This window comes from Trachurus japonicus, chromosome 3 (assembly GCF_045865225.1).
Source record: "Trachurus japonicus isolate A0001 chromosome 3, Traja_1.0".
NCBI lineage: Eukaryota > Metazoa > Chordata > Actinopteri > Carangiformes > Carangidae > Trachurus > Trachurus japonicus.
In genome coordinates this window covers 39,651,441-39,671,987 of record NC_140909.1, presented here as the reverse complement: position 1 = coordinate 39,671,987, position 20,547 = coordinate 39,651,441, and the positions used below count along the sequence as shown (strand labels likewise).

The 20,547-nt window shown below is 42.1% G+C and overlaps 1 protein-coding gene across 3 annotated transcripts in view; it reads left to right on the top strand.

Moving 5' to 3' along the window:
- The window catches only part of adamts17 (ADAM metallopeptidase with thrombospondin type 1 motif, 17), a 135,789-nt gene that overhangs the window by 38,991 nt on the left and 76,251 nt on the right, over positions 1-20,547 (top strand). For all 3 annotated transcript variants that reach the window (XM_085772580.1, XM_085772572.1, XM_085772586.1), the window contains exons 5-7: positions 679-762; positions 1,166-1,323; positions 9,735-9,778. In XM_085772580.1, coding sequence (XP_085628706.1) covers positions 679-762; positions 1,166-1,323; positions 9,735-9,778 — 286 coding nt within the window. The remainder of the gene's footprint in view (positions 1-678; positions 763-1,165; positions 1,324-9,734; positions 9,779-20,547) is intronic.

The window sequence follows — 20,547 nt, the reverse complement described above, 5'->3', positions numbered from 1 at the left end:
TGTAAAGGTGATGAAGCAGGAATCAGAGAAGTCTAGTTTCTGCTTTTCCCAATATTTTGCATGAATGTACTGAGTCTTTTTCACCAGCTCAGTCAGTTATCATGATGTTGACAGAAAGAAAAGGTCAAATAGAGTTAAGAATTATAGACAATGATTTAAAGTAATTTATTCAATTGGTGTGCACATGTCAACAACTAAAGGCAAAAGCTTTTACAGGTCTTATTACAGAAACCCAGGACCAAAATAGTCTCACATTTTCATGGTGCTACTTTATAGAAGAAACATTTGGGTTTGCCAGTGTCTGTGATTCTGGTCAGTTGTAATGATGCTTAACAAAGCATTCAAGATGTCTCCCTCCATGTTTGATCACTTTGTTTCAGTTTGGAAATTGTCCTGTTTGATTGACAGCTGCTGTAGTGTCTCTTTGTTTAGTTTGTAACCCTGTCTGCAGTCATGTATCATTATTCATGAGGGACTAACACTGACCATTAACAGTCACTAGTGTTCTATGTTAAGTATGAAGCCACAGTGTTGTGCATTGTTAAGGTTACTGTGTTTCATGAAGGGAAACTGTGCATGTGCACATTGACTTAAACTTTGTGTCCTGTCTGTTGTGTTATGAATGAAGCAGCAGCTAGGAGTCAGATACGTCTCTGAGTCTTGTTCCATCTTTTGCAGGTGTACAACATGTTCCACCACCAGAGTCTGGGAGTCCGGATCAACATCCGAGTCACCAAGCTTGTGCTGCTTCACAGCCGCCCAGTAAGCCTGACTCTTCACCTTCTCTGACCCCTGTGTAACTCTGTGTTGACCCTCACAGCCTCACTGCCAGCAGCTGCTGGACACACCCACTCAGAGGAGGTCATGCCCTCTAGGCGGGATATTTCCTTTTATCTTCATGAAGCTCCTCTGTCCTCTGAGTTAAAGGTTCAAAGCCATTTGCAATTAAGAATGAACAAAAATAATCTTCGTTCTTGATTTCATCTGAGCTTAGAGTTTGAACAGATACAAAGCAAAGTAAATATACTTGAATAATTTGGTCCAGAGGCAAGTGAACGGGTCAACCATCATGCATCAGGATACAGTGACATGGACAATGTAAATCTAAGCTAAAAGTCCCACAGTGACGGAGCAGCAGTTCATATGTTGTGTTTGTGCTCCTCAGGAGAAGCTCACTGTGGGTCATCATGGAGAACGATCTCTGGAGAGCTTCTGTAACTGGCAGTATCAAGAGTTCGGGGGCCCAAGGTACCTCGGCACCAACCACGTTCCTGGTGGAAGAGACGACATCCCACCAGTAGACACAGCTGTGCTGGTCACCAGGTATGTAACCTCTGCTGAAGAACCAATGATAATGAACCATATTGATTAATTTATTGATTGATTTAAGTGTCATGCACATTACCCAGCCCACATGGGCCTACATATAAATGCATACATTTGAGGATGGCTAACAAGTCCACTCATACATATGTGTCCATAGACTTATGCAACACATTTTTTTCAAAATAACCAAAACAATAGTAAGTAGTCTTATATAGGATATAATGTTTTATCTCAGAGTCCATGCTTTTTTAATAAATCTGGCTTGGACCTTGATCTCCTCCTTGAAAAACCAGCTCAACATACAGTATCACATCCAGACATCCAAGAGAAGTCAGGATTCTTCACCTGAACTTTTTCAAACATGAATTTCCTCAGTTCATTAAAACTGAGAGGGCACTGAAACAGAAAGTGAAATTCATCCTCCACAATATCGAGGTCACACAGAGCACGTATACGCTGCTCTTCAGGGAACCCCTTATATACAAGGTGCAGCATCTCAGCTGTGCACACAGTGACCTCGGACCTATTCCAAAGTTTAATGTTAAGTAAAGTTCTGTGTAGTGATCCTCTTTAATTTGAATCACAAGTATTTTGCACTAGATAACGACTGCAGCTGCATCTAACAGCATCTGTAAACAGCTGTAACTATAGTGTGGTGTTGGATCGGGTCAGATCCAACACTGCAGCTGCAGTCTGTATATCTGTGCAGTGAAGGGACAGAAATGTTGGTTTTCCTCACTCTGCTCATGTGTCAAAACTTGACCGATCATCAAACATTCAGTTGATGCTCTGTGTTACTTTCAGTTTCAGTTTGATTAGAAATACAAGCTGTGGAGTTGTTACCTCTGTTTCATCATCTGTTTATGTCTTCTCCCTCTGTCTAAAGCCTTTGTTATACAGTACACATGCATACTAGTACAACACCTGAGCCGGTTCTCTTGGTCTTAGCGGCTCTGGGATTGAGGTGGTTCTGTTTACACCCTCCATCTCAACATGCACTTCGGCTGATTTGTTTGCTTTTTCTGTTTGTTTTCTTACATGAACTAGTATTTGTAGGTGGAAGAAGATTTAGATCCATCACTCAGTTGTGTTTTATTTTTCCAGCCTGGCATGTACCATGGGTGACGTTAACTTGTAGATATAGGCCAGTGTAAGATATTGTGGCAAACAGCACTCTCTCAGCCTCCTGTAGCTTTCTAACAAGGCGCGGTTTCTACGTGAGTCATTTCAAACACTTATCTCTGAGTTTGACCAAAAGTAAACACCATGATGGCAAACTGCACACGGATCTACAGCCAGAGAAACAAAACCTGACGTTTAGTGTTTGTTTGTGCTGGAGACGTAACAAACGCTTCATGCTGAAAGTCTCTGGGTTGTTGCTAAATACACACGCTAGGTTTCATTCACCGAAAGAGACAGATCTCTCTACATGTTGACTGGAAATGTGACTCTGACGTCACATTTCTATGATTTTTGTTTAGTTTTTACTTGGGGGGGGGGGGGTCAAAGAGGAGGCGGAGGGGAAAGGGATCCTTCTGTTTTAATGAGTACACTTGTCTTCTGATTCAATCTCGTCGAGGTGAGGCACTGTGGCCTTTTGTTCCTCAGGTGGTTTGTTATGAATCAGATCTGCTGTCCTCTCCCTGCCCCCCCCACCCCGCCCCACCCACCCCCGTCCTCCCCACCTCTGTCATGTCATGAGGCTTCCTCTGTGAGTCAGGATCAGCATCTCTGGAAGGGAAGGAGGGGCAGGCTGCCAGCAGCAGTCAGGATGAGAGTGAGGCGGCAGCAGGCAAATTAAAGCGCACTGCTCTCAGGTTTCCTGCAGTGCATGGCTGCTCACTGTCCTGTGTGTGTGTGTGTGTGTGTGCTGCAGTTTGTGGACAGCCCTTGTAGATGATCTGCCTGCAGCATGTCTCTTACAACTTATTAACAGCCTCCTGGAAGGAAACAAAGTATTTGAAATCAGAGACTGGTTGATTCATGTCGCTCACATGAAATGTAAAAATACCACAACAGAGCAGAGCTTTGCTTTCCAACAAAACATCCTCCACTTTGTTTGATGATAGCTTGGTAGATATTCTAGTCAGCCCAAGGCCGGGTTCAGACTACACCATTTTTTTGTTTTCACGATGGTCCCCATGTCAGATTAAACCATCACAGTGGAATAAACTCTTACCGTGTCTTGGTCAGGAGACTGGCAGCACTACAAGTATGACTCCGACCAATCATCACGACCCTGTGTGAGTTCATACTGTAGGCCATCGGGGGTGTCACAACAATCGGTCAATCATGGATACTGTAGCGCTGTGTATGATTGCAGTCTTTAGCTCAGACAGGAAAAATAAAAAGTAAAAAAAAAGGATGGTGGAGCTGTTCCTGGGTCTGGTGAAGAGGACAGTTGACTGTCTGTTCTTCAGAGAGAACATGAGGTACATTAACCAATGTATACACCATTCACTTAGACTGTCACATGAAGTACATGTTCACTGTGTAAACACTGCGTCAGTGCACTCTGTCATCCTTCTGGTCAACATCAAGGTTCACGTCGTAGGAGATGTCAGACTAGGCGAAGAAATTCCAAAAATGCTAACATGCTAAACCAGTGGTTTCAATCCTTTTTTGGCTCGTGAACCCATTTTGACATCGACTCATCAATCAAGATGGGCCAGCTCAGATATTATTATATGCTGAATTTTTTTAAACTCAATTTATATTTGATAAACTGAAGGTATAGAATACTGTTGTTAAAGATTGTCTGTTGTGTTTTTAATTATATTTATTTTATTTATTTATATTTGTATTTATTTAAAAGAATAGTATTTAGTTAAAAAATATTTTTTATCAGTAATTTTTTTTATCAATTACTAGACATTTCAGGCGACCCCATTTGAATTCCAGGTGACTCCACATGGGGTCCCGACCCCAAAGTTGAAAAACACTGTGCTAAACATTCCATGGAGGCATCGTAGAGCATCGTAGACGCAAAATTGCATGATTGTCAGTTATGTTGCACTATACGTCCGTTCTTCATTCCCAACGTTCATAATTGGGCCTGACGCTGGAAATTGGTGTAAAAGTGGTGTTGTCTGATCCTGCCTTAAAATGTGTTCTCAGAACGTTGTTGGAAGTACAGTGCTACGGTTGCACTCCTTCAGATAAGAGTTGGTAAACCTGGTGTTAACATGGGGCTAAAGGTTTAAATACTGGACCAGCCCGACTGTACTGGTTCTGCTCAGTACTGGAGAATTTAAGAAAGCAGATTTCTGGTTAGTTTTTTGCTGCTTTTGCTCTCACATATTTTATTCAGTCGGCTCTGTTTTCTCTATGATGCATCACAAACACACAGACTCTCTGCTGCTCTAGTCACCATGGAGAAGGATAGTTCCAACACTAAGAACACAAACACCAGTGATCCGCAAACACACTACTGTGATATGGGTCTTTCCAAACTAAAATGTAGAGATGAAGAAGAGCTATACTCTCTCATGTAACTTAGTAACTTGTGTTGTTACAAAATATATTTGTTGCTTAAACGTCAAAGGTCCACAGGGGGCACATGATTCTCTTTTTATACACAGACAACTTCATCATCTTTAGTCATGAGACTTTTCAAGGCCTGTGGCATGTAGCCTAAGCAAGTAAATATATATGGCAAATTAAAGTTACTGCCTGTCTAACTCTAAACTCCTCCAAACCTCAAGACCTCTCAGTGAGTCTAGCCAACATTAACATTTACTACAGGATCTCTAACATCCATCATCCATGTTTTAAGGACAGGAAGGGGTTAATGTGAGGGGCTTCACTGTTCTGTTTGATCCCCAATAATCACAACATTAGTCACATGTAACATCAAACTTGTCATCTGTTTGATGAACATGATCCTCAAAGTGTCAGTGCATCATGGTGAGCAAACCAGACTCCTTACTGAGAGTCTGACTCAATTTTCTACATGTATTTGGTTCAAACTTTAACAACAGCTACCTCTTTTTCCTTTTGATTTGTTCATGTCTTCTGTAAGCAAATATTCAGATAAATTTAAACCATTTTGCTTTTGTGAGCTTTACAATTTGGAAAGGATTTTTCCAGAGGTGTGTTTGTACCCATCTGTTAAACCCTCAAATCGTGTTTTGAGTTTTTAAAAGATGTATTGGATTTCCCCTCTGTACCTGTATATCCTTTTCCTCTCCATCTCAGAAATGTTCCTATCAGTCTCATTTAATATTTTGAGTCTGTCTTCTACAGTAGTATTTTTTCTTGGTCAATTTCCTAGACAAACTGGGACATCAACAAATTTTCCTTTGTATTACTGACTGGCACATGTATTAATACCAATAGTACCAGGAAATATGAGATAATTGATCAGTCCTTCATTTATCTAAGAAACTGTCACCACTCACTATATTGTATATTTTTGTTTTAGCTCACACTCGTTGTGACTGAAGCTCCTGTTTGAGCTGAGACCAACCCTCTGCAGTCGTCTGCAGTATTTGTGAGAGGAAGCGTCCCTCACACTGATCCCTTTATGTCCTGCTTCAAAACTTTACATCCTCCTGAGAAGGCAAACAGCTCTGTGTCACCATGTCCTCTTAATGCTGATGTGGACCAGGCAGGAAGCGCTCGCTGCTCGTCACTGCTCTGGGCTCCTTTACCTGCAGTGTAGCCTGCAGGCTCCACTCACTGTGCTGTTCTGTACTAGAGTAGCTCAGTGAGGGGTTGACTGACAGAAGAAGAGCTCTGTCTTCAGACTGTAGGACAGCATGTTTGGACTGCAACTGCTTCCAACAGAAACAATGATGCATTCTTTAGTGTGGACAAATCCAGAGTATTTTGCGTCCTCCCATTCAGACTAACATTCTCACCTGGTCAGCTCATTGGAGCCCAGTGGTCCTCCATACTGAACGCTGATCACAGAAAGCAAAGTGATGTAGATGTTGATATTGAACAGTGGAGTCGACACCTATTTAACAATTAATGATCAGCACGTTGTTGGGAGTTATAGTTACTAGTTACTTTCTCCAAAAAGTAACTGAGTTAGTAACTGAATTACTAGATGATAAAAGTAACTAATTACCAGGAAAAGTAACTATTCCTAAACTATAAAATGTTCAAATATGTCAAATTACTTGGACTCGCCACCTAACCCCCAACCATAACCCTAACCTCCCATTGATCTGGAATTAACCAACTCACTCAGTATTCCTCAGCACAGTTGGCTAGTTCCAGATCAACTGATACTTTCTGACTAGTTGATGGACTGAAAAGAAAAGTGTATAAAACATAGGCCTATACTTTAATGGGTGTGTTATTGTGTGACGGGACTTCTTGAGTCAAGTAACGGCACATTTTATTGTCAGTAATGGTAACAGTGCTGTAATAGGGAGACAGTAACTTTTTTGATTGTTTGTTATTGAAAAAAGTAGCGCTGTTAGTAACACTATAATTTTGTATCACTGTTATTCTTATCACTGATGATTAGTAAGTTTGACTGGTTGGGTGCAATGAGTCCTTACATGAATAGATGACTCCATGATCGTTAACAGTGTTTCCTCTGAGATCAGATAGGAAGCAGTGGAGCTCCTGGACCAGCTCTGATCATGAAGCTGCTCTGATACTTCACCCACTCTGAACTTTCCTCAGATTAAAACACTTCTCAACAGCAGCCGGCATCTTTACTTCACGCCTTTACTGGCCCCTTGACAACCATCCATTGCCTGCTCATGGCCAGGCCCCGGTCCTTCCAGAAAAGCCTATCACAATGAACACAATACACACAATTTACACAGCATCGCATTTCATCAATCTCACACATGTTGACAAGCAGGTCTTGTTGAGGTCTGGTTCCCAGAGGCGGACCTGCAGCTGTTGACACCTAGCTGAGGACTCCCACATGTCAGTGGGAAGCTCTCCTCCTCCACTGTTGCCGCTGTAGTGCTAGCAAACTCAGCATTGCCCGCAGTCGTAAAAAAGAAAAAAAAAAAAACCTGCGGCTTTAAATCTTTATGACTCTGGAGTTTTTCCCTCCACACCTGGCCCATCATCTGGCAGCAGTGTGCTGTGGTTGGACTGTTTTGATAGGCACAGCTGGTTGATCACAGCAGATTAAAGCTGTGAAGTACCGTGTGTTACCTTTAAGGCCACACACACAAAAAGATTGACTGATACAAAAGATGAATTGGTTTCAGCACATGACAGAGTGAAAAGGGACAGATTCACTGCACTCTCCCTCACTATGGCTGCTGAGACTTGTCTGTTGATGGTCGCATCCCCTCTGTATAAAGGATTTAAAGGTCCAGTGTGTAAAATGGGGGGAAAACCATGATATCTAGCGTTCAAACTTGTTTACCACGACTGGGACGACTGGGAGTATTTCAGGAGCATGGAGTGATGAGGTGAAGATCTAAACCATTTTATGATACGTCTGCTGTTTCCTCCTCCTTCTTTCCTTCCTCCCAAACTCCCAAAACGCTGGATTTCCCGTTCGGGCTGCCGTACAAACATGGCGACCCAAGATGGCGACACTCTCTAAAGCAAGACCCTTGCTATATGTACATATAAAAGAAGAATTATAAGGCTACGAAAACCAAACAAATGTTATTCAGATTTTGCCAATTAACCTTGACAAATATTACATACTGGACCTTTAACAAGCTGCTTCAAACAGAGCCTCCTCCAGTTCAAAATCAAAACGACCTGAACTCTGCCCCCCAGGTGGAGATCAGCTCACCCTTCTGTCCTTTCTTGTATTATTGTGGCCCTGGCTTTGAGGAGATCAAGGTCCTGGTTCCCTGATGAAACAAACCGGTGAAATCAGAGCTTACTTCTATACATTCCTACATGTTGTTCACAGTATCAGTATCAAGAAGCCCTATGATGTCTTTTCCCCCATTTACACCATATATGCAGATGTGTAGACACATCTGCCAAGATGACATTTTAGATCATTCTTTGTGCACTGAAATGTGAAGCAGCTGTACACAAGTCTAATCTAGAAATATACATGATCATAATAATGAGCTGAATAACCCAGGGGGGTAAATGAGATACCTACCTACCATACTCAGCTGTCTGCTGCTGGGGTGCAAGACTGACTTTATAGTATCACATCTGATTTTGTATTTTCTTCATCTGGGGCTAATCAGTTCTTTGAAAGATCCCGGCCCCTCTACAGAGCTCTGGACTGGGATAGTTCTAGTTCTTTGGCAACTTAAGAAACCGGTGATGTGTTCATACTGAGATTTATGATCCTAAGGAGCTTTTTGTAAGTAGTGGTCCTACATCAGCTGTGCATCACCGGTGTTAACTCTTGTCTCCATTAAGCCTTCCTTTACAGTTACCATGATAACCACCTACCCACAGCCTGTCTCACCACAGGCTCTGACCTGTCCTGAAGATGTACTGTAGCAGTGCATGGATTGTGACAAGGGATGTCACAGTTATAGATTTTCTCATATCTTATTATGATTATTATGCTTTTTTTAATTTCACAACTCTATTAATGTATACAATCAAATATAGTCCAAATATGATTACATTACTAATTATATACTACACAACATATTTGAAGTATCTATTAAAGGACCACTTATTAATCCCCGGAGGGAAATGATTGAAATATTCAATTTATTATTTTTTTTGTTTTGTTTGGGGTTTTTTAATTACAAATGACATACTAACGTTTAGTGATACTTTAGGTAAAATGACATTAATGTAATGTAACACAGTTACTGTGCATTTACCTTTACTTTGGCGTACAGAGCCGGTGGGTATCCTGCAGGTAGTGATACATATTAGATGACTTTTTCACGCATATTTTACAGGCTGGTGAGCTGTTTTGTCATGCGACAATCACCACCACCTGCAAGAAATCGCTTAAAAACTACAGGCTGTAGGACTACGTTCACCTCATTCCCAGTGGAACCTTTAGGAAACTTGCACTCCTGCTTCCTCTGTGGTTTAGTAGAGGTGGGGGTGGTGGGGGTCTCCCTGGGAGCCCAGAGCCAACAGGCCTATAGCCTGCAGAGGTGAGAGAGGAGGCTGGGTTGGACTTTCTCTCTCCGGGTCTTGTTTTTCCAGCATTCCTCACACAACCAGCTCTGACACTGTTAGTGTTTACAACTGTCAGTGTGTTTACAACACTGTGAATATTTTCCAGGAGAGACTGTTGGAAAGTTTCTGCTGTCGTATCCCATATTTAAATGATTATTGTGTCTCTCCCCTCTCAGTGACAGATGGCCTTTCACCATTCATTCAGAATACCTATAAACACTACTTTTCCATTCAATATGAAGGTTACCTGGTTCTTTTTCAGAGCCTGGTGTGTGTTTGTGTGTGTGTGTGTGTGGATTCTACATTGATGTAATTTTCAATAGATGAGTGAAATAAACTCTGCCTTGTTTCCTTTTCAGGACAGATTTCTGCGTTCATAAAGACGAACCCTGTGATACTGTGGGTGAGTACAATTATGTATTGTGCTCTCTTACACACACACACACACACTGGCATTGGCTGCTGGTATTGTTTACACCTTGTCTGTGTGTGTGTGTGTGTGTGGATACCTCCTGCAGCAGAAGGTACCACACAAGAGGAGTTTGGCTGCTGTTCAAATCTCTCTGTCTGTCTGTCTGGATGGATCTTTGTTGGTGCAGTGATATCATTCACAAAATTTACAGGTGTGTAGTTCAGATAAGAAGAATGCTGAGGTTGAGGGTGTGTGTGTGGTCCGACCCACGAGAACTGTACAATCTTGTAAAAAACAGTTTCTGGTTTTGCGCATTTCACAGTAGAAGTGTTATGAGTATGTATTGAGGTTTAGATTTAAAATATGACTATAAGCATGGTTGATTACTGTGGTTCATTTGACTCATTTGACCAGGAAGAGTCTCTCTCTAACCAGATGCATGTATGCGGAGTTAAAGGGATAGTTCAACATTTTGGCAAATTGGCCCATTGCCATAATCCCTATAGTCATAGCAGTAGGTTTGTTACCTTTAATTGTCGGTGCAAGCTATTTTTTACAACAGCAGAGCAGAGCCGCGAGCTGCTCAGAGCTATGCTACGGAGGCTAATGGGATTTCTTGGTTTCCCTCATCAAACTCATCAAATACACAATCCAAAATGCTCTAGTGGACAAGTTGTGACCTTCACATTCACCACGCTATGAGATAATAACGGAACGTTACCAGACAGAGTTGTTTTAGAGGTAAATTTATGCAAAACCACTGATGCGCGTTCCTGTTGAGGGAAGTTTTTCGGCAAGCAGTCTCGGTATTTGCCTCGAAAACAACTCTGTCCCGTAACGTTCTGTTATTATCTCATAGCGTGGTGAATGTGCAGGTCACAACTTGTCCACCAGAGCGTTTTGGAGTTGTTGGATTGTGTATTTGATGAGTTTGATGAGGGAAACCAAGAAATGAGCCTCCGTAGCGTAGCTCTGAGCAGCTCACGGCTCTGCCCCGCCGTTCTAAAAATAGCTTGCACCGACAATTAAAGGTAACGAAAGTACTCCTGAGCCTATAGGGATTATGGCAATTGGCCATTTTACCAAAATAAGTATGTTTCAGCCAAAAAATGGCAGAAAGTAGTGAGAGTGATGCTGCAGAGATGTTTTATCCTCTGAAACCATTTTCACCAAGTTTAATGCAGTGAAGTGGGTAAAGGTGAGTGCACAATCAGATAAGTTAGCCTCCTTTTGCATAGATATGCAAAGACATTTATGATGACATGTCACGATCAGGCAACTGTAAGTAGTTGGTGATCTGGGAAAGACTCTGACTTGAAGAACAAGACAGGACATGTTGACATTCAAGTATTTGAGTATCATACACCAAACATCACATTTAATGCGGGATGTGAACGCTGCTCTGCTGTTGTCCTGAGCTTTGACTTTCAAACCCAACCCAACCTGTACAGTAACTAGAACTGTCCCAGTAGATGTTTCTTCTATCAGGTACGTGGCGAACGATACACTTAATAGGATACAGGGTTGTTGAAGAATTGTCGACTGTACAGTGCTGTTCCTCCTTCAAGGATTTCTTCTGCCTCTGTGAACCTCTCTGTTTCAATATTATGTAATGTTGGACCTCTTCCATTCACAGTTGTGATTTATGCCCTTGGAAGTCTAAGAATTGGCCTCAAGCCATAAAAGCCAAAGCAGTTTTCTTTTGTGCTTGTTTCCCTATTTGACCATATGAGCTCAGAGCGTTTTCTTTTCTTTTTTTTTTCTTCCTGGCTCAGAGTATTTAGTATAACAAAGGGCACAGACTTTCCTCACAGTGTAAATGATGTAGAGACAGAGGGAAAGCAGTAAAGAAATCAGAGGAACAGTGCACAGGCTTGATCTTAGTCAGGCACTGTAATATATCGCCACCTCAGCTCTTCAAAGAGAACAAGAGCCTCAGAGGTTTTGTCTCTGGGAAGCCTTGACATATAAAATACACCTATGAACTGAGTCCAGCTGATTTCCATATGAGGAGGAATTCCCCTTTTCAAATTGGAAGTGCAAATGTTTCCACCCTTGCAAAGTCGAAAGCTGAAATTAAGAGACGCCCCCCTCAATCTCTTTTTATAAGGAGAAGCTCTGTGTGTGTGTGTGCCGTAGTTGAAGTGTTTGAGTGAGTATGTTGCATGTGTGACTGGCTGTCTGGTTTCCTGTCTGTCTCATAGTTTCAGATGCTGCTCCGTTGGCATCAAGCTTCAGATCATGTTCAAAGGAGCTGAGAAGAATTTTCACACAGGCTGTTTATTGTAAATAATGATTTATTGATGCAGCTGCATGGTTCCAGGTTTGGGGTGTTTAAATACTTGGATTGTATTTTTTCATGTGCCAACATGTGGTACAGCCACACACAAACACACACTATGATGACTGTTATCATAGTTTAGGCCGATAAAGCTGCCTCCCTGTCCAATCAGAGAGCCCTCTCACTGTGGACAAGGTGTCCAAATACGGTCCAAGCCACAGCTCCCAAACATCCACTGTACATTATTGTTTCTGTTTAATACTGATTGACTGTGTTTGCACAAAAATGTGAGTGACACAGAAATACTGTAATAACTTGATATGGCTTACCGTACAGTGTGAACAAATCCCCCGGAGCCTCGGTTCTGAAGCAGTTGAATCTACTTAGACAGGGAGGAAAACAGATTAAAGGCTCTATTTTCGAACCTGGCAGTGAAACGGGCAGTTTGCAGTGACGTGTGCCTGACCCAGGGTCTGCCAAATGCACCTTTGGTAGGGGGGGGGGGGCTCAGGGGCTCAGGTGGAAGAAACCTCAGGATTTACCTGTATGGATAATACTGTATGATCTGGGAGAGCAAGGGGAAAACAATATAGCGAAACATACAAACAGATACCAAAATAACAATCTCACAGGGCAGGGAAGAGAACAGGCACTACATCATATAACATATACCAACAACCTCATGTGCACCTGCACAATTTAACTACAGTACTGCATCTGCAACATTAGAAGAAACTGTTTGAGCAAGAATAATACCTATCTGTGGAATGTACTTACACAATATAAAGTGGCAACAAATTCCACTCCAGTATATGGCACAGTACAAAACAGATTTCTTCAACACATTAGTACTGTATTAGCCTTACACTGCATCCAAACATACAGCGAGCAAGCAAACTGGCGGTGAGTATATTCTATTAGTTCAGAATCCAAACCAATCAAATTATTGAGGGACGTACAAACCTCTGGCGCATTTTTTTTAGATTCCTGACATTTCCTGGTTGGCGTTTTTGACATCTTGCAGTATTTTTTTAAATTTCATTTCAATGCAATTCTCTCATTCTCCTCTCTCTGCTAACTAGCTAGTCAACAGGAAGCAGCGTGTACTTTTCAATCAATAAGAAGTGTTTAGGGGCGGGACGCGGCCACAAAATATCGTCCAGAAAGAGACATAGCGAGCAAGTTTTGCAGGGTTGGGTGATATCGCTGGACAGAGCGATGTCGACCGCATCATGTCAGGACAGGCTGATTGAAAAGTACAGATTCTAATCACTTCTTCTTGCTCGCTTGTGTCGCTGTACAGTATGTTAGGAAACCTTCCCTTTGTAGCATGTCTTGTCTAATACTTATGTTGACATTGGGAGGCTAATTTACAATAATATTCCTTAGGAAGTTCAACAAAACATAATAGGTATAAGGAGTAACTGCACCCAACTTTTCACTGCACTATGTTAATCACCCCAAAAACAAGACTGGCAGCAGAATGAGGGAAAACCTGAGACAGTAGAGGTGGTGCTTTGTCTGTGTGGATTCTGCAGAACTGGGTGCACATCACCTGTCCAGGCTGCTGTTTCCATCTGCGTCTGCACAACGGCAGCTGAGCCCTTTCTTTTTTCTGTTCATTCACTTTTACCGCAGCACTACACCTCCGGGATAATGTTTGACATGTCGTCGTCTCAGACACCAGTTAAAGTTTGGCAGCTCCTCCCATGTAACATAGCATTCAAACTTTAATAAGCATGGGAAGGGAGAGGAGGCGTATTTGGCATTTTCATTTCCTGTCTCAATGAATTACCTCAAAGATTCATAGTTATTATGTTTTGGCTACACATATATGTAAGTTAATGGGATGAAAAAATAGATTTTTGATTAAAGTGACTTGACATCAAACATGTTCTGAATATGAATAGCCAATATGTAAAGTATATGTCCAAGAAAGACAACAAGAATTTCTTTGTCATCCTCTTCTCACCCCATGTTTTCTGACTGAATATTCACAGAAGGAAACTTCAACACAACCTAAACCCAGGCCGATCATTCACCAGAGACAGTTGCAGGGTCTGGCACTTAAAGTGGATATCAAAGATCTAGTGGTCTTTGCGATTGTTGGCCACCCGCACCACTCTGCAGAGAATAGACATCCTTCATTGAATCACCATCACCATCTGTGCCTTTGGAGACAGCAAAATCAGTTCTCAGATGGTTCATCATCGTATAATCTACATAGAGGAACACGACTGAACAAGAGACGCAATAAAACAAACACAGACTTGGAACACAACAAAGAACATGCACCAATTATAGCAATAAAAGATTCCATGGGAAAAGATTGATGTTTATAATCCAGTAGACAAAAACTGAACCACACCTCAGACATCCGCTGATGTTCTGACACTATCAGGACCAGTCCTATTTCTCTTCCTCTAACACTAGCACTTGGTTTTGAGCGTCCTCCAAAGGGAGATTCCCCTTGACGATGAAGTGAGGAGTGTTAGAAGTAGAGACCGTACCCTACACAATGGGACACCACCTAGCATAGCCGACGCTGTCACCTACGTCAGACGTAGCGACAACGTAGGAGCCACAACCTGTGGTGGGTTTCCATGGTTTCCATTCATGTTTTAAAATTCCGGCTCCAGCTGTTGTGTTACCTGTCGTGTGGGCTTTAATGATCGTCCTTCATTTGACAAATCAACGACGAAGAAATGCAGGAAACAGCACAATTTAAAAAAATTTAATAAGTCTATTTTTCAAGCTTGTTTGTAGTGGAAGCTCCTCTTCCCGGTTCATCAAATTTGGACAAACCGGGAAGAGGAGCTCTGAGAAGCTTCCGCTACAAAACAAGCTTGTAATATAGACTTATTTAATTTTTTTCGGGACAATTTCGCATTTCGGGGCTTCAATACAAGACGGACATTACATACGAGCAGCATGGAGGTATTTGGATGTTTTTTGGTGTGTCTTTTTGTTATGAAGACAGTTGGTATCCATTTGCAACCATTATATGGACATGCACTGCTATGCCGAGACCCCCTGTAACTCAGAGAAGCCACAGATAACTCTGAAACTTCTCCCAGCCCTTAGTCAACATGAGGGTGAGTAGATAATGAGTGAAATTTCAATTTTGGGTGAACTATCCCTTTAAGGGTTGAAAAGCACTTCGCCTCACCCTTAGAAGAATTGGGACACCCTACCCCTACACAAGTCTCTAGTGGAAGTGGGTGAAATGGGACTTCCTAAAGTATCCCTCCAACACATGATCAACACATAACCCATCACAGACTCCAGAAAGCCCTCTCCTCATGCCTGATTATAAACCACCTAAAGATGGAATATCTCAGCATCAAACTTCATTGTTTTACTGACCAACAGCTGTCTCCAGAGGTGGAGAAGAACTTGCTGATCTGTCACCTAACCTGTTGTCTTGTAAATGTGCTGATGGCTGAAGCTCTTGTCAGTCAGTTGCTTGTCAGCCACCTGCAACAACCCATGTTTGGCGGTCATATATGGATCCATCCAACCTGACCTCCAGCCTCCATGGACTCCATGACTGTAAAATAACATCTGCTGCCTCCTCCCTTGTGACCGATTCACCAGATTTGTTCATACAGCCACTAGAGAGCCTTGTCACATGTATCATGTGCCTGCGTCTTCCAAAATGACTGCACAGTTGGTGAACGTGTCTCTAAATCAGTTTAATCACAAAAAAACATATTCATTAATTCATTCATTTGAAAGTTTTGAATTATCTTAATAGTAGATGTATTTTGATTGGTCCAGCTGCAGGGCTGGCAGTGTAAGATATTTCTTAGGTGCACAGTTAATACTCATGTAATTACTAAAGAAAAGTTGTCACATGAGAGGTGGATGGAACTCTCTGTGCAGGCTCCGTGTGGCTCCATAGTCTTACCCTACATAGCACCACTTCCCACATATTATCACATATTATCAGCGTGCACATAGCTATGAGGTAATGGAAGTAAAGGCAGACAGAGGCAGCGCTGTGTGTCGTGAGGCATTGTGGCAGCTCCTGGCCATGCCTGGCCCTGCACAGCTCTGCCCCTACCATAATACTCTCAACCTCCTAATCTTCCCGCACAATGAGAACACTCCTGCTCTTTGTGCAAGCAGGCCCAAAGTGTGTGACCCACTTTGAGCCTCACTGTAATCACAGCACTCGTTAAAGGTCCTGCTTCCAAACCTCTGCCACCGGCGTTTCCCCTCCCTGCCTCTCCCCTGCAGCCTGCGTCAGGCTTCATGTCAGAGGGCGCCCAAACACATACAAGGCCATGGATCAGCTCCCAATTAGAAAATAGCATCAACATAGTCAATGTTACTCTAAAATAACATGGTTATACTTTACATTAAATAAAAATATTAGCAAGTAAATTAACAGCTGTGTTTGTTTTGCAGAGTTTTTAATGTTTTTGGGGCACAGTAGCTAAAAGCAGCATCCCCAAAGATTTCTGTGGCGAGCCTGGGAATAGTTAAAAATGCAGCTGTGGAGGATCATAGAAATATATGGAGTCTGCGATATAAGAAGGAGCAAAACTATTCATTGCTCTGAAAACATTAAAATCAGTTGTATAAGAAACAGGGAGGCAGTGTAGGCTGCAGAACAGGAGTAATATGTTTTCTTTACATTCTTGTTAAAATCCTGGCAGCAGTGTTCTGCACAGTGTGTAGTGTAACAATAGCTGTCGGTCAGAGGTGATTTAACATCTTATCAAAGTTGCACTAATCATATTTCCAGTGGCTCAGAGGGATGTTTGTGGTATTTGGGCAAATCAAAGCTCTGGGTTACAGTAATGAGAGTAACCCTTATGAAACACGGGGTTATTAAAACCCCATATGTCATTTAGTTGCATATTGTTTCTTATGAAGAGTGCACTACTGTGGTGCCAAAAGCATATGATATCAATTAAATGTGCAAACCAATCAAATGCCATAAAACACATAATTAAAATTTCCTGGCAGAAATTTAGAGAGTGCTATGCGGGGTGCTGCTGGGGTGTGATCTCTGTCAACATGGGAATCAAACCCACGACCTTGAGATCAACAGTCACATGTTGTTTAGACAGAGCTAATCAGACAGACACATTATCATCTTTCTCGCTATCGCTCCACTCTGTGGCCACAGCAGGCTTTCTTGGCAACGACTTAGTCCGCTCAGCTGTGGGTTGTAAAAAAAAGAAAAACTCAGGATTTTAACTCTAAAACACATTAAAGTATAAATACATGATTTAATATGTATTTCTTTAGTAAGAGTCCATGGTATAGGTGGGATAATGCTGTTAGAGGTGTCCAATAATCAGGTAGTAATGAACACGTTGGACAGTTCACACCTCTGCATCGTCCATTAATTTTTGATAATTGGGCTTTATCCCTTACATAGAACACCACACACATCCTAGATGTTCCTAATGATCTGATTTAAAATACCTGTGTGTCAGCCTGCCCTCAGGTTACTATGGTGATTTTATCTACTTAGCCTTTACTGAGTGAGATTCAGTTGAAACGTTCCTTTCAAACTCAATAACTGTTATCACATAACCAATTTCATTAGCGATTGTTTTCTCCCCCGGGATGATGACGCAGGTTGACCAGCCGAGCATCTCAGGAAGAGGGGCTGCTGCCTCTGATGACCAGTCGCTGCTCACACAGGTGGAGCTTCACTTCTCTGAAACACATCGTAGCAAACTTCTAAACAGCCTTCATTTGGATAAACTAACCACACATTGGGGATCTAAACAGTTGTGAAAAAATATTAAAACTTAATAAAGTGACGTAATAACAACAGCGCTACAGTGTGAAATAAAACAGCTTTTCGTCTGTTTTATGCTGCTGCATTCTGGGAAACTTACTGTATACTGCGGTGTGAATGGTGTCGGTTATCGTTTATTCGCAAAGCAAAAAAGTTGCATTTTCCTTTTATCGATACACTGACAAATCCAAGTATGAAAACTTTTTTATGCCTTTTTGCGAATTTCTGGCGTTTCCAACCAAGTTTTTTTCCGCAAATTTTGAAAATGCGAATAAGAACTATAGGTGGATGGACACCCCACTATAGTTGATAAACAGCAGAGATATGTCCCTGATTAATGAATTGGTCTCAGCTGTGGCTCTGGCCTGAGGCTCAGACGTTGCTGTGGTAACTTGAGGTGTTACCACGACGATAGGCATACCCCAGGTGGAGTCAGGTGATAATGGTGAGAAAGAGGGTGATTTTCTGCCTCGCCGCTGGTTTCACATTTGGGCTTATTGGGACAAGACGGTAGCACCTATCAGAACAAGAAGCAGACCGTGAGCGGACTGAGACCATCCTGAACACGTTGAAATGTTTTTGGTGTTTCCAGAGTAAATATTATGGACTGTTGCAAGCTAAGAGAAAGAGGCACTTCTGCTTTTCCCAGGAAATCAGATCCAAATTATGTACTGGATTTAATGGATAACAGGATGGGATCTGGGCTCACACAGAGGCTCATAGTTAAAATTCTCCAAGTCTCTCTGTTTTTTTGAGCACATTGAGCAAAAGATAATACCTTTTTTAAGTATATTTTTGGGCCTTTTTAGCCTATTTGATAGAATAGTTAAGAGAGACAGGAAATAGGGAGACAGAGAGACGGGAATGACATGCAGCAAACGGCCACCTGATTGCAGCGAGGACCGTAGCCTCTGCATATGGGGCGCCTGCTCTGAGCTAAATGACGCCCCAATAAAGATCATACATTTGTCTACAACTGTGGAAAAAAATAATGTGTGTACAGTGTAATTTGTGGCCATGAATAACGTGTAAAGAGAAAACTTAACAGAGAAAGCTAGTGATGGTTGGAGTTTGTATTTGCCTATGATCCATCCAAACCGTGATATACATACACACAGCATCAGAGCTGTTTGCTAAAGGGACAACAAGGAGTTTTGGAAAAGCGAAGCGTTTTCACACTACATTTATGAGCCTCCGCGTGCACCGTTGAATTCTTCGACCGGCGCAAGACAGACTCATGTTTTCATTCAACAAGAATTAGTCAGAGGTTCAAAGAGGTTCAGTTACCGTTGTAGTCCCGACCATAAACGGCAATACGGCGGCGTTATTCTCATGAGTGTCCGCGAAACCAAAAGTAAGGAAACGCTGGTCGGCTCGCCCAGCATTTCCACCAATAATTAAAATAACAAAATAACGATAGAGACAAAACGATATATTTATCGAAAATGGAGCCATTAACAAATGTGGGTAGCGTAGATTCATCCACATTAACGTGAGACTTTTTTATAACCAAATAGAAACTCCTCGTTGTCCCTTTAAGTCTCTCTGGATGTTTCCCCCTAAAACACGCTGTTTAACAAACATCTGCTCTTGTACATTCTGTATTTACACTGTACACAGAACAGTTAAACCACTATGTAATGATTACATTAAAAACCACAGTGCATTTCTGCAACTGCATTAGTTGATGCTGTTGCTTCTCTGCAAATCCATTGGTTGATTATGAAGGTTATGATTAGAATGAAAATAAAGCTGCAGTGATGCGATGTAGTGTGCAGTGTCCAGTCATTCACAGATCTGCAGCAGTGATGTGTGTCGGTCGGTTAAAGACGACGGGCTCATGTATCCTCAGGAATCATAGAGTTTCTATAGGGATGGTAGAGGCAGGCTAAAAGAAGATATTTACACAAGACAAACCCTGTTCTCATGTGTCAGCACACTGATGGAAGTCTGACCCCGCACTGCCTGAGAGAAGTGTGGTGGTGGGTGGGGCTGGGATGTAAGTAATATTCCTAGTAGTATCTTATTTCCTGTGTTTGCTTTACTGGAGCAGGGATGTAACTGGGAGATTAGGGGGTTGGTGGGATGTTGATGTTGAACGAAGGCCGGATGACTGGAGAGTCACGGTTGACTTCATGGAGTAGCTGCTCTCTGGTGGGAGGTGACGCTGTACAAATCAGCTGATTCACACCCTGTGTGTGTATGCGAGACGGAGCGAGTGGGAGAGAGAGAGAAAGAGAGAGAGACAAAGAGAGTAAGATACAACAACACACTCACACAGTGTCTTTGTGCGAAAGGCCACAACCAGAGATCACACAACATCTGTGATTTGGAAATGGTTTAAAGCTGTATAAACAGCAGGGACATATCCATTGCAAGATATACAGGACAGACAACCTGCGCTGGCAAAGGCAGAAAACACAACAAACCTTTTTCCACCGTTTGAAAGTTACTCCACTGTCCCAGTCCGCTCTGCTCTGGCACCTCAGCTCACAGTCCAGTCTCTTTTGTTACCATTTAATCCCAGACTCAAAACAAAGATGAACACAGCATTTTGTACAGTGAAAGACCTGACACCTGTTAGAACGGGGGGGATCTTTGCAGCCATAACATGTTAAAGGGATAGTTCAACATTTTGGCAAATTGACCCATTGCCATAATCCCGATAGTCATAGCAGTAGGTTCGTTACCTTTAATTGTTGGTGCAAGCTATTT